Below are 23,517 nucleotides of genomic sequence, written 5' to 3'. Positions count from 1 at the left end.
GAAACAGCTGATAGATTTTGTTCAATTTGAAAAGATTTTTGCAGCAAGTTAACGCTGTCGCCTGCTACCTATGTGTGGCTGTTTTTAACAAGTTTAGCTTAAATTTAGTTAGGTTTTTAGGGTTTTACTGAATGTACAGAGATTTTGAATAAAGAAGTTGCCGTGAAAAAGATTTTTTGCTGATTAACTCGACAAATAACCATCAAAATGTCAGGAGAAGCTCAGGACTCGCAACCCATCTGGACTCGCCCATCGAGGCATAAAAGAAAGAGACGAACGAGGGCGCAGTAAGTCTCTATATTTATTTATAGCCTTCCTAGTGTCTTTCCATGGCGCAGGAAAAAGGATAACGTTAGTTTAGTACTGATAATGCTCCACTATTAATTTCCTAATTCGCTTTTCTTCAATTATTTTAGGCTAGGATTAGACAGGTTATTGTCCCACACACTTAAGATAGGATTTTACACATTCATCTTGGGGGGAGAGGGAAGCAGAAAAGATGGCTTAATCGTATGACGAACCACGATTCTCGTCTAATTACCAGTCCAGGTCGGATATGGAATTAGTTAGCCAGGTATTTGTTCCGGATGCATGGACTTGATGGTGAATGGAAGCCGTAACCGACTAGCAGTTCCGTGAACCACACTATCTGTGAAAGGCGAGACAATAATAAACTCGTTTTATTTGTCCTAACATAATAATATAGTGACAGTACCGATAGTTTATCGGAAGCATTATTGGCAATTGCAATCATTTTCAAACGTAAAAAGGATCATTCGTAATTTTAAGTGTAGTCTCTACTCATCGCCAGAAGTTGAACGGAGCGTGACTTGACAGAATAGTCTCTTAGCAACGAAGCAATGATGTTATTTTACGCTTCATTTCGGATTCGAGAATTGAGTAGTTTGGTAAATAAAGTCGTAATAAATTTGATAATCTGTGTAAGTCGGAAATCAATTTTTAACAACTTTCTATTAGCCTACACTCCAGTCCAATCATTTGAACCGGAACGTGTGTGGTACCTACGGATCACAATATATTTAATATACTAATACCGCTATTTTACGTCTCATTTCGAATTGAGTATTTCAGTAAACAAAGTCGAAACAAGGAATAACGATAATACTGCGAAGAGTCGTGAAACACTTAAAAGCCGGCAGCGTTCTGTTAGTCCACGCTAAAATTGCGCAGATTTCGGTTTATGTCCGAGCTTTTAGTTCACGGTGTTCTACTGTTTTTGTGAGCCCCGTGTCTTCGTAACATACGATATTCTGATGGAATCAGGTTTGTAAATTTAGTTTTCTGGTTCAAAACTCGAGGCAAGCCCCGAAAATCTTAGACGACATGGCTACCGACAACGATAACCTGCCAATTATGGGCCTAATACAGCATACGAAGTTTGTTTTGATCACTCTGATTTACATTACAAAAACAAAAAATCATAGACACTCACAATGTGACGTCCTAATCCGATCTGCCCGGTCGTTGATTATTGATTGACCATGTCTGGACGTAATTTTTTTTTTATACGTCTTATACACCTTTTACTGCGAACAATGCATCTATGAAGCTACTACAAGTTTGGAAGAGCGGAAATCTTCATTTTTACATTAACCAATCCATAGGGTGTCCATGAAGTCTTAAATTTTATTTTAAGTGCAAAGGGAATTTATCGATACCATATATTCTTTTAGTCCTCACAGATGTATTAAATGAAGTAAAAATACCTAAAAAATCACTGATTAAAAACAATAAACCCGGTAGAGATATATTGAGAACTGACTTCGTAACAAAACTGAAATTGTGAAGGGACTTTATGGACACTCTGTGTTACACCCATAAGTCCAACGCTTTAACCACGAAGCCACCGTGCCCACGTATTATTCACTTGCGTCTATTGTTTTCACATTTGAATTGGTCTGGTGTTACGTAAATTGCGGCTTAAGTTAGGATAGGGTTCATATATTTATCCCGTTGAAGAGGAAAGCCGATAATACGGCTTAATCATATGGTGAATCACGGCCTCTCGTCCGGGTACCAGTCCATGTAAGATATGAGATTAGTTAGCCAGTTACTTGTGTTCGTAGGCATGGACTTGATGGTGGAGGAAGCAACCGACCAGCGGTAACGTGAACCACGTGTTAAAACATATGCAAAGTTTATAAATGCGAATTCACGAGAAACTTCTCAATACAAGCATCAAAAATTTTGCAAATGTTATTAAGTCACGGGTCCGAAATCATAAAATCTCGTCCGGTTACCAGTCCATGTAGGATATGGGATTAGTTGGCTAGTTACTTGTTTTCGAAAGCATAGACTTCCGAGGCATGGAGTTGGCGGAAATGGGCGCTGGAACCTAGATTTTAACCCGTGATAACGGCATAGTTACGGTAAGACTAACAATTCAACGCTAGGCCACCTGGTCCATCTATGATTCACTTATGTCTATTGTTTGTTCTTTTTGAATTGGTTTGGTGTAACGTAAATCGTGGTATTTTATCAAAACATCCACAAGACAATAAAACGCTCATTGTTTTGTCTCGTAGCATTGTGGTTACGAGTAACTCGACACTCGAGTGGAATATTCCGCCTAGCATTAAGTTGTCGGGTAGTAACGGACGCCTAAAAGCTGTTTCGCGTGTAGAGTAATCGCTTTGAGCGTGTGGGTGGCAGGAAGGTAGCAATAGGGATGGATATATGGCACGAATTGATAGTTATTCGAATGTTCTTCTGAGGCAGGGTTATAGGCAGCATGTTAGGAAATGATGTCGCTATATTGTCCAAGTCGCTACATAAATAGCCCCCTCTGTAGAGGTTATTAGGCCGTGGTATGGAATAGGGGTATATATATATGGTCCTGAACGCTTTTGAATGACATACTCTGTAGATAGAGACTGGAAGGCAATATAGAAAGTTAAAAATAAGGATTGGTATGTGAGTCCAGTCGTCTATTAAATGACCTTCTTCGTAGAACAGTTAGAAATATGGATGAATATAGGTTGCCTAACGCTATTCGAATGATATCTACCGTGCTTTACTGTCCGTATTAGACAGTTATAGGATAGGATTTACTCATTCATCCCGGGGAGGGGAAAGCCGACAAGACGGCTTAATCTTATGGTGAACCACGGCATCTCGTCCGCTTACCATTCCATGTCGGGTATGGGATTGGTTAGTTGTTTGTTTCGGAAGTAAGGGCTTGATGGTGGAGGAAGCCGTAACCGACCAGCTGTTACATGAACCACCCCTACGGCAACAAGGATTCCAGCAATTCTCTCGCATATAGCTATGTGCGTATTTCCAACGCTTAGCACGTGTGCCACATCGCCATTATACAGACAGCGAGTTTTCGGCGGGATTGACTTTGATATAATCTAAGGCTTCAATATATTACTTGACATACTGAAAAAAGTAGGCACGCTAAATTATGCATACGTAAAGCCGAACTACCGATGTCAAATTACCCAAATACGTTGTTCAACTATTAGGGTAGGATAGACCATAAATTACTTCTTGATTGTTGTAAACTGCTTGTCTGAGGAAGTCTGATTTTGATCAGCCGAAACGTTACAGAAATACATCTGTGTTAGTGTACAGCAGGACTCTTGAATTGCATAGTAAGGTATTTCTATTCCTGTTACGGCATTCTTGCATCATACGCATACGGATACACTAGCGCAAAGAATTGTGGAAGGATCGGGAGTTATTGTCTCCCTTTTTAGTTCAGACTTCCAGACTATTGCTCATAAATTTTTAATCGTGTTTTGATTATAATACGATTATTAACGATTTTCTATCGGCGGGAAAAGGATTTTTTAAGTTTATCGTAAAAGTACATTGTCCTCATTGAAACGTGATACCAAATAAACGGTACTCATGAAGTATGTGTACCAGGTTAGGGTGAGGCCATAATTTTATTCCGATTTTCCTTATTTTAGTTCTATTACGAGTTCGGGGACTATCTGTGTTATCCAAGTGAATATACCCCCTGCCCATAGGTTTCAGACTTTCAGTCCCTTTACACAAATTAGTGTAAACTAGACCAGGGCTACTCAACTGGCGGACCGCGGTCCGAATCCGGATCTTTCGACCATTTAATTTGGACCGCGTCTGCTTGTTTATTTTGGCAGCATAAGCATCGTTTTAGTTTTAGATGATTTTGATTCAATTTAATACACAGCTATACAGTTTGTCGTACTAATACCGATGTGCAACATTTGTTTCCATGTTTGCGAGCCATTCATTGCTCTCGTATTAAACGTAATATTGCGTTTCGTTTATTTAAAAGAATAAATTTTCTGTAATGTCCGGACCTCAGTCATTTTGAAGTTTTGTAAACGGATCTTTGATGAAAATAGTTGACTGACCCTGAACTAGACAAACAAAATTAGTTACCTCAATGACACACACTTCTGGAACGGCGAATAAACATCTCATCATGGTGTTATGAGTTAACCGGGGTAGGTAAAATTCTCAGATCTCGAGTCGCGGGTCATTTTAGTAACGAGTTAAAGACAAGTTTCTATATTAGAGCAGGGTTTCCCAAACTGTTAAGATCGCGACCCCCTTCAATGTATAGGATGTCTATAAACTCTCCATTTTTTTTAAATTGCAAAGGGAATTTATCGATACCCTATATTGTTTTGGCCCTCACAGATGTATTAAGAAGTAAAAATACTTGAACAATTACTGATTAAAAAACAACAAACCTGGTTAAGATATATTGGGAACTGACTTCATATCAAACTTAAAATTGTAAAGAGAATTTATGAATATTTTGTATTAAAATTTTCCGCGACTCTTATCGGGTCTTATGATCAAAGACGGCATTGTTATGCATGCGCCCGCTCCTCTGATCCTATGTATTCTATCGAAATCGTGAGATTTATGTTTCGCACTAATTTTTCAATTGTGATTCACATCAAAAGTCTAAAAAAAGAACAATACAAATGATACTTTGTGTGAAATTAGTGTACTCTTTGCGACCCCTAAAATTCATGTGAGCCATGAGTGCTAAAAGACTCTGGAAGGGAGCCTCGGGCTATAAAAGGTTTGGAACCACTGCTATACACAGTTATGAGTACGCTTCTCGTGGGGCAATGGAAATCATCTCGCACTATTCGTGTACCACCTGCTCATGGAATTTTAACAAGTATATCGCGCTCATCTCCATTAGTTTTAAACTGTGAAATTGGCGAACAAGCGTTTCCATGCTACTTATCCCAACCTCACGCGACATCCAAATGCATAATTCATGCGTAAATGCCCAGTTTCAAAGCCATTGCCGTTGAGCGAGTGGCGCGAAAAATTGTTTCCGTTAAAGATTATTCTTTCCAAGAAATAGGTGTTACTTTAAATGTTGTGCTTTCGATTGGGTTTCTATGGGACTAACTACCGGTACCTATCCTTCTTCTATGCTTTTGTGCCGGGGAATCTGTATGCATATAATGCAAGGATGCTGTGGAAATAGTAAATATAACTATCCTAAGTGATTCAAGAGTCTTGCTGCACACTAAAACAAATATATTTCTGAAACGTTAAAGAAATATATTTGTGTATTCTGTTGTATTCGAGGAGAAAATATGACGTTGAATTTGGTGTAAATTTAGTAATATTGTCCGGTTATTGGGTATTATTGTAATATTTATTTCAGCACTTATTATAAACTAATGAAACTGTAAAAAAGTGAGAAAGCAAGTTTAGCATAACCCTGGCTATATAGCAGAAATAATATTTTGTATTCGTTATAGTTTTACTAATATTGTTTAGTTAATTAGTATTATTATTACAATGTATTTATGGACACGTACACGTTATATACAATTTAAACTACAAAAAGCCACAAGGCGAGTTAGGCATAAAACACTGGCTAATACAGAAATATTATTTCGTAGTAAGTGTAGTTTTGTTAATAATATTTAATTATTCAATAATATTGTAATATTTACCTTTGCGTCTATTGTAAACTAATGAAACTGTACGAAAGTCGAAAAGAGAGTCGGGCATAACACTAGCTCATGCCGGATTACACAAATAAATTAATCGGTGTAGTTTTACTAATATTGTTCAGTTATTTAATATTATAATATGTATATTTATGGACACATTATTAACTATTTAGACTACGCATAACAGTTGGTTAGTTATCTTTTACGTGAACGGGATTCGAACTCGCAAAAAAATATTTAAGATTTTTATATGTAAAAAATTGTTAATCTAGGCTTTGACTTTGGTCAGATAAAACGTTACAGAATTAATTTTGGCAAAGAATCTAACAATATCATTCTGTTTGAATACGTATAACGGGATTCTAAGTCCTAACACGCGAAGCTTATCATTGCAACTTATGATGGAATAGCGAGCGCATTCTCATATCGCTCATCACAATGCGCCAGTCAACAATTTTAGACTTCCCGACCTCGCTGTTCGGCAGTTTCTTGCTACTAATGTTGTCTTTATTGGTTCAAATATAGTTTCAGTATTAGTCACTTCAATTTAGAAACAAGCAATATGCATGAAGTTACCGCTGACGCTCGTTCACCTAGTATCAAAGAAACGAATGTTTGATTTTAAGGCCCCGGATGTATTCGTACCAAGATGACGCACAACCTGAACAACCCTAACCTGGTACAATACTAGGTTCAGGTTGTGCGCCATCTTGGTCCACATACTACGAAAGTACCGATTTTTGTACTTATTAAAGAACGCGTAGAGGCAAAGTTAACCAGCGCTTAGTTAGGAATTTGATCTCCTTTATTTTTTTAGTGTGCGAAGCAGCCACGGTTTTTGCAGGACGGATTCCATTTTATTCATTTTCGTTTTTTAACTGTATTCACCAAGATCCTTATCTGGGGCACGATCTATTGCTCAAAAATATCGATAATGTAGTTGTCCGCGGCGATACTGTCGAGTTGACCGTTGAAATCCCGCCAATATTTGAGTGTGACGCTTAAAAACACCTTAAATCAGTTCAACTTTTAAACCATATTAAATAGCATTTATCCATCGGAAAATCGGCTTTCGTCCTATATAATAACAAAAGCATGTTCAGTGTAAGACTATTTTCTAATTATTAAAAATGCTTAAAAGCACGCCAATAGCATTGATTTACACGGGCGCTGATTCTCTTATGTTACAATAACAAGGCGCAATACGGTTTTGGTAATTATCGAAAATGATAGATACACGGTAAACCTCCGCTCAATTATTAAAGGCATTTATACAACCCTTTCATTTTATCTAGTATCTGAAGCAACCTAGTTTAAAATATCGTTTTTGACGGACTAAATCCATTTCATTTGTTTTCGCCTTGCGCTGTATTTACCAAAGATTCTTATCTTCTCAGGCACGATTTACTGCTAGGGAATAGTGACAAAGGTGAATTGGCCGTTGAGAGCCCGCCGATTTTAGAAAGTGACCGGTAAAGATGAGCGCGTATTTCAATAAACTATTGCAAGTAAGGGTAGAGGACGTGGATTCAAAACCCTAATCGGACTAAATTCAGTGTTTTGCGCCAAAGTGAAACTGGTCGTTAAGGTTTAGTACTGCCATATATATTTGTGACTGACTGTCTGTTCAGAGCAAATTGCGTGAAAAAATCGTGTGCAGACTGACCGCTCTCTATGTGGGGAACAACTTACGGTACCTATTATTGAATGCATGTCTACTGTCACATTTGGTGCGATTTTGTTGAGACAATCTGTACAATACCAACAGCGCTATCCATTAGTAGCTACTTGCATAGTATCGTTTTGGGATTTTACAAAAAACAACATAAATTTCATGTGCTCCCGAGGTATTTGCATAAAGATGGCGCACAACCTGAACATAGTATGTGTACCAAGTTAGGTTATCAGGTTGTGCGCCATCTTGGGGCACATGTTTTTTTGGTGAATGCTCTCAACTATGATTGCTTGCCCAGTGCCTTGCTTGAAGCCATGGTATAAAAAATGTATGCACTAAATCACTGCTTGCCTGAGGCCCTGTTTAGAGTAGACCTGTACGAGCGCGTTATTGTACATTTTAACTTTATCGTCAGTTATGCTTGCCTTCTAGGTAAAATTTTGATTGCTCCTGTACTATTCAGTTCACAACCTGAACATAGTATGTGAATGTGTACCAGGTTAGGGTTATCAGGTTGTGTGCCATCTTAATCGGTTGATTAAAGACGGAAAAACAAATAAGAAATAAATCAGCTTTGTTTTGGGCAAAATAACCCCAAAATTTTCTCTTGCTTTTCCAGAATTGATTACGTCGAGATGTCTGTCAGGTACGGTTCAATAAAGCTTCAAGTTCCGCATGGATTTAAAAGTCTTCTGGAACATCTAGCAAGGGAGATACTGCGTGAACAACCCAAGAATATTCCCGAATTTGCCGCCGCATATTTCAAGCATTTACTGCAGAAGCGTGAAGGTAACAAACAGGCATTTATCCCGGGGAATCAGAAAGCCCATAGGACGGTTTACTGTGTCTAACTTCACACTAAAATGATATAGAACTAGAATGATTTTATTTTCCTTATTCTGTATTTACAATGTATACTTTTGCATGAAAAAATAACCACTGACTGACTTGACGGCTTAATCGTATGGTGATATGAACATGACGTCTTCCCGACCGGTTACCATTACATGTCGGGTATGGGATTAGTTATCCAGTTATTATTTGGATAGGATAGGAGGATTTACTTATTTATCCCGGGGGAGAGGAAAACCGATAAGACGGCTTAATCATATGGCGAACCATGGCCTCTCGTCCGGTTACCAGTCCAGGTAATGGGATTAGTTAGCCAGTTATATGTTTTCGGAAGCATGGACTTGATAGTGGAGGAAGCCGTAATCCGACGATTTTCGTTACACACTTCGCATCATTCGGACTTGATTGCTCACAAGATTTATCCATCGTTATTCCTAACGGGTGCGCTAGGCACATCGTGCTTATCGCTAGAAACACGGTTGCCATGGCAAATGATTACACTGTAAGGCTCTTGACAGGTTCGGAAGAACTGATATACTCACTGTCGTTGCTTGGTTCCTAAAAATGCTGGCTGAACATAGTTTTATATTCGTCACTGTAGCGCTACAATCTTTCAACATTGTTTTATATTTGTGTTAATGTTGCCATGGCATCTGATACTTATACCATAAACTTATAAATATCAACTATTCTATATCTGAACTATTTTGGTAACCGGACAAGGATCCGTGGTTCGCCATATGATAAAATTGTCTTATCAGGTTTTCTTTCCCCCTGGGTTAAATATAAAGGATCCTATTCTATTATTATGGGTCTGCTGACCTCCAAACAGGACCAGACTGCAGCTTGGGATTTAAGGCTGGCTTTTTTATATTAGGAGGCCCCCAGTCATTGATAAATGCTCATTCCATTTCGAACATAGGTTTTGGGCATTTGACTTGAATGTATTCATCTCTTAGAAAGGAAAAAGGTACCGTAGTGTGTGTACCAGGTTGGGGCCATAATTTCATTCTAATTTTCCTTATTTTAGTTCTATTACGAGCTCGGGGACTGGCTGTATTAGCCAAGTGAATATATCCCCTGCCCATAGGCTTCTGTCCCTTCATACAACTTGATGTCGAGTAGGTGAAAAAATTAGTAACCTCGAAAACTGACAAGGTGGAAATATTTGATCCATTCTAGTCATCTTTATCCTAACATTATTTATCGATTTCCAGATGGTCGTGCAGATGAATACTTAGTGAACGAACGTATAGTAGAATCAGAAGTCACTTTACCAAGCGCAGTGGAAGCAGAACCAGAGCCTGCACCACAAAGTTACGAAGAAGTCACTCAGGAACCTGTCTCAGCTCCGGCTGAAGATGAGCAAGTTACTCAACAAGAAGAAGAAGAAGAAATGCCTGATCTTGGTGAGTTGTTTCTGCTTTAACCATTTTATAACCAAAAGTGAAAATACTCAGTAAAAGGAACTAGTCAATTCACATTGGTTTAGCTTTTTTGAATCGTTCACATCAATTATTAATTGATAGTCAATCTTATACATAGTGGTGAATATTGGGGGGACTCTGATGCTCTAGGCAATCAGTAACGGAATTGTAATCTTCCGATTGTCAAAAACATCGCACAGTATTATTTATTGGTTCTCCTTATTCATCATATCTGCGTAATTCACATTGGGTATGGATTAGGGCAGCGGTTCCCAAACTTTTCCTTTATGCTGCGCCAAATTATCGGGGGAAAAACTCATGGCGCACTTCCCCCCAAATAAATTGCTGACCATAACTAAATGTAAATTTTGTGATTGTAAATGTGTATTTTACAATGTTCAAAGTTTGTACACATGTTGACCTAAAGAATAATGGCAATGTCAACAAAACAACATAATGGCATAACATTTTGAGATCTTAAAATCGTGTTGTGCCAATCAGTGGTACGAGACATTACTGGGCGCAGTTTAAATTGGGAGCGATTTCTTCATTTGAAAATTATTGTATTTAGAATGTATATAAAATAGTAGGGTATTAGGTGTTGGACATCTTTATGAAATAAATTGCACGGGATAAATATTGAAATCATTTTTTTTTCCCCAACAGAGGATCCAGAGGTACAAAAAGCAGCTACCATGATCCAAGCATCATTCCGAGGATTCAAGACAAGAAAATCAATATCACCTTCCAAAGCTCCTGTGAGTCTCATTTTCTAATTCTTTACCCATCTGTAGACTGCATGAGTTTGAGTTTTACTTGCTCTTGAAAGTGTTGTGAGCACAACCATCACTATACTGCTGGTAACCCCTCACAAGGTCGCAGGTTCACATCCCATGACACACATCACCCTCTTACTTGGGTTTAGAACATGGATGTCCAAAACATATTGCATATTTAAATTGCTTTGAAATTCTGCGTTTTAGATCTTTAAAATGTTAGGTCCCTATTAGTGTGTTCAAAAACCATATGATAAAAATCTGCAGCTGTGGCAAAGGATGACCAGCAATCTGATGTGAGCATGCCATAACACATACCCTAGTGTTTCACAACCATTTTAAATTTAATTTCACTTCATCTAGAAGTCTATTCTGTAGAGCGGTGTTTCCCAACCAGTCGGAGGTGTTTTCAAATGTTACATACAGTTTTCGATTAGATCGGGAAATTATGAAACGATATAACAATTAGAATTATGCATCCTTATCAGACTTGATCTGATAATATCCAATATGCAAGATCAAGTTTCGCATTAATAGTAAATTGCATTGTTTCTTTTCTGGTATAATAATTGTAAGTGGTACAGAAAAAATGGCCATAAAAGTGGGTCCCAAACTAAGAAATTCCAATAAAAGTTGGTCTCAAACTGAAAAAGGTCGGCAAGCACTGCTGTAGAGTGTTTTCACTAATTGCATGCACACTTGCTGGGGCTGAGTGTCTTTTGAACATTGCAATTGGTTTTACTTTTGCTTAATCACTCTAATCTCCCCAGATTGGGTTTTCATATTGTTAAAAAAAAGAGGTGCTCCCGAAGTATGCGAACCAAGATGGCGGACATCGGAACGTAACATGGGTAACAGGTTAGGGTTAGGCGATAATTTTTTTCCAATTTTCCTTATTTTAGTCCTATTATCAGTTCGAAGACTAGCCAAGAGCCTCCTGTAGTATTTATACCTAAAATTATGGCCTAACCCTAACCTAGTACACATATTACATTCCGATGTCCGCCATCCTGGTTCGCATACTTCGGGAGCCCCAAAAAAGATATTTATTTAAATTTGAAAGCCATGAAAATTGAGCCTCAATTTTCTAGGAAGAAATTTAATTCAATCTTCTACATGGCAGCTTCTAAAAAATCTCTTGCCTGATGTAATTATAATAGTTATCATTAAAGTTATTGCTTGTAGTGCTTAACACAATATGCTTATAGGCCAGGGGTGTGCAACAGCCGGCTCTCGGGTTGCAACCCTGCCCGCCATGCCATTTAGTGTGGCCTCGTCAACACTCCATCGAGCATAAAAACCTGATCCGACAGGTTTATGTTTAAAAATGTTGCACATCCTGGGTTAAATAAACACCCCTGTTATAAAGTGTAGCACAGGTGGTCCAAACCCAGGCCCGCGGGCCACATGTGGCCCGCCATCTCATTATCTGTGACTTGCGCCGCATTCGGAGAGGAATCAAAAATCGCATTTTGTGTTGTTTCGTCATAAAATTAACCGAAAAATCTTTTGACATATTGTAGCATCACTAATGTAACTGAATTGACTAGTGTTATGGCTTGCTGAGGCCACTAGCAAAGTTAAACGAGCAAAGTTCTTGGCACTATTGTGGCCCGCGAACAATGCAAAAGTAATTTTGTGGCCCGCGGAGCTGCCAATCTTGGACCACCCTGGTATAGTGCACTAACATGTAACTCACAACAGCTCTTTTTTTCTCATCTACTCTTGTGTGGATCACTAACATCCGCTCCACAATTGCTATGTGTGCTTGATCATTTTTACAATCATGGGAACAATAATGGGGTCATACAATTGTGACATCATCAACATGATGACATCAGACTCAGAAAGATATAGAGCAGTTACAAGACCAAGCTTGCAGCAGTTCTTCGTTCGAGAGAAAAGCAAGCGATGCAACAACAGATAAAACAGCTTTAATAGAAGCTCTTGTACAATCAGGAGAGAGTTTAGATAGTATCGGCCCTCCTAGTTCGTTATGCGTTGTGCAGAGCGATACGCAACAAATAGAAGAGTTGAACGCGCCAAGTGAATCATCCCTTGTTGTCAGAGAGACGTTAGATGCAGCATCACAGCCTGAAAGTATACGCAGACACTCAGACATTGGTCTGCTGGAAGTGGTGGGACGCCAGGCTCAATCGAAGCCACCAGTAACATCTTCACCTGTTGTCTCCACCCCTCAGAAAGTTTCTGAAGTGCCAATTGAGCCAATCGAGGTCCAAAGTAGGAATGATGCTGAATTAGACCATGCTGCTGTGTGTCAGTCATTGGTCTGCACCAAGACAGGTCTAGATGCAGCAGAGCCTGCTGAAGAGCCATCTGCGGTTGAACCAGTCGCTGAAGAGTCTACGGCTGAACCATCTGCTGAAGAGCCTGCTGCCGAACCAGCCGCTGAAGAGCCTGCAGCTGAACCAGATATTGAAGAGCCTGCCACAGAACCAGCTGCAGAAGAGCCTGCAACTGAGGAGCCTGCAAACGAACCAACCACTGAAGAGCCTGCAGCTGAACCAGCTACTGAGGAGCCGGCAGCTGAACCAGTCGCTGAGGAGCCTGTATCTGGACCAGCTGCTAAAGAGCCTGCAGCAGAACCGGTCGCTGAAGAGCTTGTAGCTGCACCAGTTGCTGAAGAGCCTGCAGCTGAACCAGCTATTGAAGAGCCTGCAACTGAACCAGCTGCTGAAGAGCCTGCAACTGAACCAGCTATTGAAGAGCCTGCAGCTGAACCGGCTGCTGAGGAGCCTGCAACTGAACCAGCCGCTGAAGAGCCTGCAGCTGAACCTGTTGTTGAAGAGCCTGCAACTGAACCAGTCGCTGAAGAGTCTGCAGCTGGAACAGTTGCTGAAGAGCCCGCGGTCGAACCAGTCACTGAAGAGCCCGCAACTGAACCAGTTGCTGAAGAGCCCACAGTTGAACCAGCCGCAGAAGAGCCGGCAGCTGAACCAATCGCTGAAGAGCCTGCAACTGAACCAGCTGCTGAAGAGCCTGCAGCTGAACCAGCTACTGAAGAGTTTGTAGCTGAACCAACTGCTGAAGAGCCCGCAGCTGAACCAGCCGCAGAAGAGCCGGCAGCTGAAGAGCCTGCAACTGAACCAGCTGCTAAAGAGCCTGCAGCTGAACCAGCTACTGAAGAGTTTGTAGCTGAACTAACTGCTGAAGAGCCTGCTGGTGAACCAGCCGCCGAAGATCCTGCAGCTGAAGAGTCTGCAGCTGAACCAGCCGCTGAAGAGCCTGCAACTGAACCAGCCGCAGAAGAGTCTGCAGCTGAACCAGCCGCTGAAGAGCCTGCAGCTGAACCAGACGCTGAAGAGCCTGCAGCTGAACCAGACGCTGAAGAGCCTGCAGCTGATCCAGCCGCAGAAGAGTCTGCAGCTGAACCAGCCGCAGAAGAGCCTGCAGCTGAACCAGACGCTGAAGAGCCTGCAGCTGAACCAGCCGCTGAAGAGCCTGCAGCTGATCCAGCGGCAGAAGAGCCTGCAGCTGAACCAGCTGCTGAAGAGCCTGCAGCTGAACCAGCCGCTGAAGAGCCTGCAGCTGAACCAGCCGCTGAAGAGCCTGCAGCTGATCCAGCCGCAGAAGAGCCTGCAGCCGAACCAGCCGCTGAAGAGCCTGCAGCCGAACCAGCCGCTGAAGAGCCTGCAGCTGAACCAGCCGCTGAAGAGCCTGCAGCTGAACCAGCTGCTGAGGAGCCTGAACCAGCACTGCAGGAATCTGAAACGGTAATAACCGGGATTAGGGAGGGTAATAACAGGGACTCTAGTGGATATTCAGGAGGTATTATGTTTGATTCCTGGTGAGGTAACCAATAAACTTTGTAGTCTAGTAGATGCATGCCATTTTGAATTTGCTTGTGGATTTTGTAGGACAATATCACTAATCAGTAATTTGCTTGCTTCATTAATTCTATGAACCCCTTAATAATAATTGTTTCAATTCCTGGCAGAAATTTCCATCATATTTAATTCATTGAATCATGAGCAAAATTTGCTTTTTATGAATTGGCAATGCTTTAAATATTTCATACAATATTCCTAAATTTTACTTGAACAGTACTAAGTATAATTGTCTTATTCCGCCATGTTGAACAGGACAATTTTTCTGAATTCTCTAAATAACCCGAATACTATGCGACTGGAAAAGACATGACTTACTATGACAGTTGCCAGTTTCATGAAAATTAAAATTCATTCTAATATTAGAAAGAAGACGAAACTGCAGAATCACAACCAGCACAGGAAGAGGCTCCCGTTGCTGCCCAAGCGGAAAAGACGGAGGAAGCAGCTCCAGAGGCAACTGAAGGAGGTTCGATTAGTTATATTGAGACAGGATTTTCATATTTTTTCAACCTACCAGCGGTTAAGTAAACCACTCTATTGGTGTTTGTTACACTGTCGGAAAACATGTGTTTTTTAACGACGTGAATGTCTGAAAAGTGTACCAACCTGCGAAAAGTTGCTATGAATGATACATAAAAAAATTTTTTTTTTCAATTTCAAAGGGGGGGTTATGACCTTTCACCTGTCCCTGGCTGGATTAAGTGATCAGTTATTCACTCAGAGTGCAAGAACTTGGTAATTGAATTAAAATACTCTGTCTTTATATCTAGCCATCCCAGAAACAACAGCAGAGCAAGATGAGACTCCGCCGGCAACAACTGCAGAAGAACCACAGGCGGAAGCAGCTGAGGAACCACAGGCCGAAGCAGCCCCAGCAGAACAAGTTGAAGCTGATGTAGAACCTATCCAATCTGAGGTTTGTTTGGCATGACAATTCCAGCTTTTCATGAGTTAGCTCAAGCTTGCCGAAAGCGAGGTCACCAATCCTCGACAAAAATTAGGAGACCTTTGGGAGGATAGTTACAAGTGTCTGTGTTATAGGTCTGCAAGATTAATCTTACCAATAGTCTCGGTGGTGTGACGTATCATGCGAAGCCTTAAGAATTCGCTCGCCATTGCATCTCTGGTTGCCCTGCGTGGGTTCGCAGGTTCTGGGATAGTTATGTACGAGAGGATTGCTGGACTCTAACCGCCGTAGGGTGGTTCATGTAACCGCCGGTCGGTTATGGCTTATTCCACCATCAAGTTCATTTGTCTGAAACAAATATCTAGCTAGCTATTGCCATAATTGACAAGGACTAGTAACTGGATTGACCAGCGTCAGTGATTTGCCATATGATTAAGTCGTCTTTTTATCTCTTCTTTCCTCCAAAATGAATATGAAATTCCAAGTTTAAGGCATCAACGTAATTAATGGGGTTATACCCAGTAGTGGGATTCAGCTGGTTCGCACCGGTTCTATAGATAATTTTATGAGATCAGCGAACCGGTTAGCGTTACATGACTTTCCGTGACAGAACCGCCTGAAAATATGACATTTGTATGATGGAACCGGTTGACAAAAAATTTGAATCCCACCACTGGTTATACCTAACTGACGTCACACGCTATTAAAGATGCCAGGTTCGAGTCCTATGTTTACCACCTCACTCAGGGTGTAATAATTTGAGTAGATTCCAGTACTCAAAAAATAGCACATCATTTCATATCAGTGGTTACTAGGTTCGATTCGGAGAGCAAGGTATAAAAAGCATCAGAACAAGGCAACATGAACTCGCTCAGAAGGAAAATTATCGGCAATCACTAAAATGCAGAGAACTACTGAACCCATATAGAACTATAGTGATGCATTAGGTGAAATGAGAAAGAATTGGATTTTGAATTAAACATCACGGGAGAGAGGAATAGTTACCAGTTTAATGATAGTGTAGGATTTACATAGTTACCGGGAGAGAGGCTTATATGGTGAACCACATCATCTTGCCCGGTCACCATTCCATGTCGGGTATGGGATTAGTTAGTCAGTTATTTGTTTTCAGGCATTGGCAAGTATATTGCCAACGTTAGCACGATGCCCCACACCGCCGAGCCAGGGAAAGGCAAGGCGCGGACGGGTGAGACGCTGAAGGGGCTCAATCCATATTTTCTTGTTCAGTTGTTGGTCTGTGCTGTGTACAGGAATATTTGTTTTGGTTGCATTAGCCTAGACATGAATCCTTATTTTCTTTTATAAAGGCTCCAGCAGTTGTGACAGGAGAGACACTGGCAGCTGAAACAACTGATGCCCCTGCTGTAGCTGAAGAAACAAAGACAGAAGAAAAAACTGAGGTTTGAAGGCCCTGATTCTGATAAAAAAAAATTATTAAGGTGTTTCAATCCACATAAGGCTCTAGACCGGGCATGGGCAAACTACAACCCGCGGGCCAAATCTGACCCGTTGGGTAATTCAATCTGGCCCGCCTGATGCTGCCACAACCAAACTAAAAACCAAATTTTGATGTTTCAGTTAAAAAATAACTCAAGGAATGTGTAAGATTGTGTTTCAATTTAATTTTGGCATGAGTCTCATTGTTTTCCACTTTTGCTTTTGCAACACTGTGAATATTGTTCATAAAATGTAACTGTTATGTCACACTTGCATGGCCCGCCAGTGTAGATGGGCAAAATTTCTGGCCCTAGTTTCGAAAACCTTGCCCACTTCTGCCCTAGACAGGCATACAGGCCTGGGAAAAAAGGAGTCTAATGACATTTGAAGAAAAATGATTTGAATCAGTGGTGGGATTCAATTTTTTTGTCAGCCGGTTCCATCACAAAAGTCATATTTTTCACCCGGTTCTGTTACAAACAGAACATTTACAGCAACAAATAATGCTAACCGGTTCGCTGATCTCATAAAATTCCGTGAGACTGTTCTTTAGAACCGGTGCAAACTGGCTGAATCCTACTACTGATTTGAATTCACGATTGAGGCATCACCAAAATTACATAAATGAAAATAGATTTACATTTCAGGAAGCTGCCGAGCCTGCTGCAACAGAAGTTGAGGCTAAGCCTGCTGCAGCAGAAGTTGAGGTTGAGCCTGCTGCTGCAGAAGTTGAGACTGAGCCTGCTGCAGCAGAAGTTGAGGTTGAGCCTGCTGCAGCAGAAGTTGAGGCCGAACCGGCAGCAGCAGAGCCACAAGCTGAAGAAGCTAAACCAGAGGTAAGACAGCAAGCAAAGCTACGTTCGATCTTACATAAGACATATTCTATACCTTTATCTACACAAGGCCCTGGACATGTGTAAATATATACTGAGTTGGTAGAAATTCAAATCTCAAGTCAAGTCCATGCTTCCGAAAACAAATAACTGACTAACTAATCCCATACCCGACCTGAACTGGTAACCGGACGAGAGGCCGTGGTTCGGCATGTCATTAAGTCGTCTTATCTCTTTCTTCTCCCCAGGATAAATATGTAAATCCTATCCTATGTTAACCAATCTTTATGTGTAGTGTGAAAGGATAGGATCTCACAATCTGACGTATATTGCCTTTTGTTAGACCATGGGCATCTCACAAAGGTATTGTTGTGATACTGCCTTGTCACTGCTATCTCCATGGTTACGATGTTAGCGGTGTTCGGAGTCATCGTTTCTTTTGTACGTGAACCACCCTACGACGGGGATAAGTCCAGCAATTCTCTTATACATAGTTTCAGCCTCCTCCATTTTTTGTCCAAAATAATGGAATCAAATTTCTAGTTTCAGCCATCCTCCAGTTTTTAAAATCACTTCTTCATCACAGGACCCAGCAGAAGAAACAAAAACTGAGGAACCAGCAGCAGCTACGGAGGAAGAAAAACCTGCGGTAAGTACAATTGTACAAAAAATGTTGGCGCTTCAGAAGTGTGTGTACCAATATGAAGGTAACTAATTTTGTTCGCCTGCTTTACATCAAGTTGGGTAAATGGACTGAAACCTATGGACAGGGGGTATATTCACTTGGCTAACAAAGACAGTCCACAAACTCATAATAGAACTAAAATAAGGAAAATCGCAATAAAATTATGGCCTAATCCTAACCTGGTACACACGCTACTGGGGCACCAAATTTTTTACTCTGTATATTATGTTTCATATTACGTGACTGCTTTTATCTAGCTTTGTTTGGGGGAAAATGCACGAGTAAGCGTTGTATGGACCTTTCCCCGACCTTTAACCCCAGAAAAATCTTCATAGGATGATATAAATTTATATACAGATCTTCTTTCGGGTGGGTTTCTGGTTTTTGAAAAAAGTTTTATCCCATCTAATGCATTTTTGACTGGAGTCTAATTGTGTCAACTAGTTTTTCGTGTCATCTTGGATTTGGTGTTCATGTATCTGAAAACATATGACTGGCTAACTAATCCCATACCCGACATGGACTGGTACCCGGACAAGACGTTGCAGTCAGCCATATGATCAAACGGTTTCATCGGCTTTCCTCTCTCCGGGATAAAATGTAAATCATATCTTATGCGCTTTTGACTCAAATCTAATCAAGTCATGTTGATTTGTGTAAACTAGTTATTGTTGTCATCTCGATTTCCTAGAAAAAAGTTTCGAATTTTTTTTTCATCCACAGGAAGTAACAGAAGAGGCTAAGGCAGAGGAACCAGCAGCTGCAGAGGAAGAGAAACCAGCGGTAAGTTGACTTTGCATAGATCTCAAATGCAATGCCCCATGGGATGGGACTGGCTCGGTGGTGGGGCACATGGTGCTAAGCGATAGGGATACGCTCCACACCCCATTGTAACATTCGCTGGTTTGAAACCCCGGAATAATTATGTGCGAAAGCATGAGTGGATTGCTGGACTACTTGTCGTCGAATGGTAGTTCACATGTGTACGGCTTCCTTCACCATCAAGTCCACTCATCTGAAACAAATACCTAGCTAAGTGATCCCATGCTCGGCATGAACGGGTGACTATTAAGCACTGTTGACCCTATGCCAATTCCTAAAGCTTTCGGTTTTTCGAAACTTAGATTGTGATTAGACAATGTGAAAGGCTTGAAAAAAGCATCGTTAAAATCAGCATAGATGTATCGGGCATTGTTGCTCATGTACATGAGTGTGCAACCTTTAATATAAGAGGGTCAGATACAAATAACTTGGTGAAATCGTGGGCTTTCTGGTAGTTGCAGGCGCAAAAAAAAATTTGGTTCTGATCTTTTAACAAGCGCTTGTTCGCTTTCCACAAGCTAGCTGTTACATCATAGATAATATATTGTACTCAGGTATAGCCCTTGCGCAGCGCGAAGGGATTGGAATTACTGGCACGTACCAACTAAATTAAAAGCTCGTTTTGCGGGACGCACATCATGCAAGATTGGTACTTCTCCATGGGAGAATTGTCACACCCCTGATTTAGCACAATAACTGATGAACTACTTTCAAAAATAATTAGTATTTTTGACAGGAATCTGAAGACAAACCAGCTGAATCTGCTCCAGAAGCTCAAACTGAAGAGGTATGAACTATTTCTTATAAAAATGTAGCATGGATTTTATTTTAATTTATCATATGCCTGTGGTTGTGTGCAGTAGTGGAATTCAAATTTTTTTTCGAAGTCCTAGGTAGGCATGGGAACAAGTGACCATCTATTTGTCCCGGATGAATTAACTTTGTAGTGAACACGAGAAACATTGATAAATCATACCCGCTTAACATATCCCATCTTCATGTTACAGAAAACGGAAGACAAACCAGCAGAGTCTGAATCCGCTCCAGAGGCTGCAGCTGACGAGGTAAAATATTTTACTGGTTGCTCTCCCTAGAATAGGGGTGGACAATCACACGAGGGCTGTATCCGGCCCACTTTTGCCTGAAATTACGGCTATAGCTTTTATGGATATAAATTTTCTGTTGAAAATAATATTGAATCGTCTAGTAAAATAAATATTGTAATTTCCCACGCTCTGAATATAATGTGTAAAGCAAGCCACATATACCCCATCCTCGCCAACCCGAATTAGTAATTAGTGGAGAATAATAAAAGCGAAAGCAAACAGCGATCTGAGGAATTAGCACAAGCAGTTTAAAGTCTGATGGAAACAAGCGTTTGCACACATGCATCAGGCATGTCAGCCCTAACAATCATTGTCATACTTGGTACACAAGCACGCTTATAGTATAACACATAATAAGTCTACCCTATTAATACAAAAATTTCTTAATTTAGACTAAACCTGAGGAAGCAGCAGAGCCAGAAAAGACTGAGGAGGAGCCCTCAAAACAAGAAGAGAGCCCTCCGGAGGCTGAACAAAGCGTATCCATGGCTGAAGAAGCAACATGATTTTAGTTTTTATAGTTTCATTTCTTTAAATCGCACTGTGTTTTTCTTTCAACCCAACAAATTTTGTCTTGTTTTTTTCCAGCGAGCAAACAAAGTAAAATTAGTGACTGAATTTGTAGTCCGGCTTATTACTCAACAATAGCTTTCTTGACGCTCCCATCAATAATGAGTCTCCTTTGCTTCCGAATATGCATAACCGTCCTTTGGATATTCTCTGGAAAAATGATAAGTTTTCTTAATGAAGACTCGAGTTTTTGGATGGTGGACGCCATTTATCTGGAATTTTTTTTCAAGATTTTTTTTTACGCCTTGTATACGAGCAGCATTTATATACATTGGGACAATCTCCTTTCCAGGGGCATAGCCAGAAGGTTGAGTGATTGCCATGTCGTCCTGTAAAGAAAGCATTTATCTGTAATATAAATACCGGTAGCAATTTTTAGTAGCTTGCAACGCTTTTTGACCCTCAATACCTGGAAATTCACACGATTATCTAGCTCAGGGCTACTCAACTGGCGGACCGCGGTCCGAATCCGGATCTTTCGACTATTTGATTCGGACCGCACCCAATTCTTTATTTTGGATCATTATCCTCACTTTTAAAGTTTCATTTTATAAAATGACATTTATTGTTTTGAATAAATATGAAAAGAACTGTAACACCATAATAAACAATCTTGATTAGCTAATAATAATCGTTAGCCAGTCGAGGATGTGCGCGTTTGCGGATGCCGAAATATAAATTATGGAAACGCCGGACCTAAAAAATTTTGATGTTTTGTATGCGGATCTTCGGTAAAAATAGTTGAGTAGCCCTGATCTAGCTGATTTGGTCTAACTTTGCAATTAGAAATTACTGGCTACGTCCCTGAATTAAATAAGCCTGGAGAACAGAATAAAACTTGCTTATATAACCCTTGTTTGGAGTGGAATGAGGAAAACCCTATTTGCGTTCTTGTGTTTTATAGAAAATTTGTTGGGTTCTGTATTATAAATACACAAATGTAAAGTCACTGTTTTATAATATAAAATAAGCAAATGTTGTGTGTCATTTTATTAACAATTTCTAGTTGGTGATTAGACAGAGCCCACACACACAGCCAGGGTGATGGTTTTGGGGTTGGACCCCCCCCCCCCCCCCCCTTTACTTTTGAAATAAAAAATAGCATCTTTCTGTATCATGCATAGTAATTTTTCGAAGTTTGAAACGCTTTTTAGACCAACAAGATTCACGGAGACACGTTTCCCGGCGTTCGGCCGGACCCCGCTAACTGTTTCGATCTAACTTGGTAAATAGGAATTTTAGAACTCGACATTTAAAAATTTTTGGATACGCCCCTGTCCCCTGTATGTAGATTGTTACGGGCGAGACGATTGCAGGATGGTTCACGTAAGAACCAGTTGGTTACGGCTTCTTCCACGCCAAGTCCATGCATCTGAAAATAAATAACTGGCTAAGCTCATACCCGACCAACATGGACTAGTAACAGGATGAGAGGCTGTGGTTTGCCATATGATCAAGCTTTATCATCTGCTAAGAAAATTTTATCTTGCTCCGCCCTCAGAAAATTTTATCTTGTTCCGCCCTCCTCTGTTACCTACTTGCTGAATACCCAGTACCACTTGCAAGAGATAATCATTCATCCTCCAAAATATTTACTTCCTATTGTAAGGAGAACTTTCATATCCCGTTTTGACTGCGCTCCCGTAGTATGTGCCCCAAGATGGCAGATGCCGGAACGTATTAAGTGTACCAGGTTGGACATAATTTCATTCAAATTTTCCTTATTTTAGTTCTAGTACCAGTGACTCTTGTGGTATTTCCACCACATTACATGAGTACCGTTTTGACATCACACAAGCTACAAACAACCACACTTTCCAATATAGAGAATGTTTAATTAAGCAAAAGAAAAAGGTTCAAGAATAATAAAGAAATGATAGTAGACCACAAGAAAGTACAAGCAGAATAGAAATATTCCTAAACCAACAAAGTGGAGATTTTATTTCAATACTCGAGCATACAACTTTGGATAGGGATCTGGAAATAGGGTCCTTGGCTTCAGTTCACCGGAGGATGCGGATACCTGATTATACAAGTTTACAACTTTGATAAGGATATAGATTCAGAACCCTGGTCCGAGGAGGCAGTTGTATGAAGTGGAGGGCTGGAGTGGGCACATAGTTTTGAATAGTTGCTAATGCTGATAATACTAAGGATTCGGAAAGTGGGTTCTGGCGCTAGTTCAAGAGGGCTGTTATATGAGCTATTTTCAAACTGTGTCGGGTGTTAGAATATGCTTTTGATTCTAGTAATTAATTGACTTAGCATTCGCGAGAGATAAAAAAGGCACGCAGACACTTAAGGTGCGTTTACACTGGATGCGTCGCGGCGCGGCGCGGCTTCTGGTCGCGCGGGGCAGGTGTTTACATAGCGCGCGTCATTTCTTCACCACTCAAGGGCGCTAGAGGCGGTTGCTTAGGAACATTGACGCGGGAAATTCAGCTAGAATTTCGTCTGCTTCCCACTCCGCTACAAAATTTACAAATATGCCACTTTCGAAAAGGAAAAGATTGGCAATCGCCCTTTATTTGGCAAACAATACGGAGCAAAAGCAAAGGGAACATTGGGTTCATCCCATATTAAAAAGAAGGAAAGAACTTGGTAAGT

The 23,517-nt window shown here is 40.6% G+C and overlaps 1 protein-coding gene across 2 annotated transcripts; it reads left to right on the top strand.

The window, feature by feature from the left end:
• Window positions 1–12: 12 nt before the first annotated feature.
• LOC120326877 (uncharacterized) lies at window positions 13–21,883 on the top strand. 2 transcript variants are annotated; one of them, XM_078111661.1, is made up of 14 exons: window positions 13–287; window positions 8,243–8,412; window positions 9,693–9,884; window positions 10,569–10,660; window positions 12,520–14,412; window positions 14,893–14,995; window positions 15,300–15,445; window positions 16,765–16,857; window positions 17,542–17,730; window positions 18,314–18,376; window positions 19,136–19,195; window positions 19,971–20,021; window positions 20,242–20,298; window positions 20,733–21,883. In XM_078111661.1, exons 1-14 carry the CDS (start codon window positions 208–210, stop codon window positions 20,844–20,846), a joined length of 3,303 nt encoding a protein of 1,100 aa, XP_077967787.1. In that variant the 5' UTR covers window positions 13–207; the 3' UTR covers window positions 20,847–21,883. The 2 variants fall into 2 exon arrangements, with proteins under 2 accessions (XP_077967787.1, XP_077967788.1); XM_078111662.1 differs by lacking the exon at window positions 13–287 and adding an exon at window positions 2,285–2,390.
• Window positions 21,884–23,517: the final 1,634 nt, after the last annotated feature.

This window comes from Styela clava, chromosome 4, assembly GCF_964204865.1.
Source record: "Styela clava chromosome 4, kaStyClav1.hap1.2, whole genome shotgun sequence".
Lineage (NCBI taxonomy): Eukaryota > Metazoa > Chordata > Ascidiacea > Stolidobranchia > Styelidae > Styela > Styela clava.
This window is presented reverse-complemented; position numbering and strand designations above follow the sequence as displayed.

Bases quoted from the DNA above. Each gene is read 5' to 3' on its own strand.
- LOC120326877 (XM_078111661.1), top strand. From the start codon at position 208: ATGTCAGGAGAAGCTCAGGACTCGCAACCCATCTGGACTCGCCCATCG. The intron at 9,885-10,568 runs GTGAGTTGTTTC...TTTCCCCAACAG, and splicing joins AGAAGAAATGCCTGATCTTG to AGGATCCAGAGGTACAAAAA. The intron at 20,022-20,241 runs GTATGAACTATT...TTCATGTTACAG, and splicing joins CAGAAGCTCAAACTGAAGAG to AAAACGGAAGACAAACCAGC.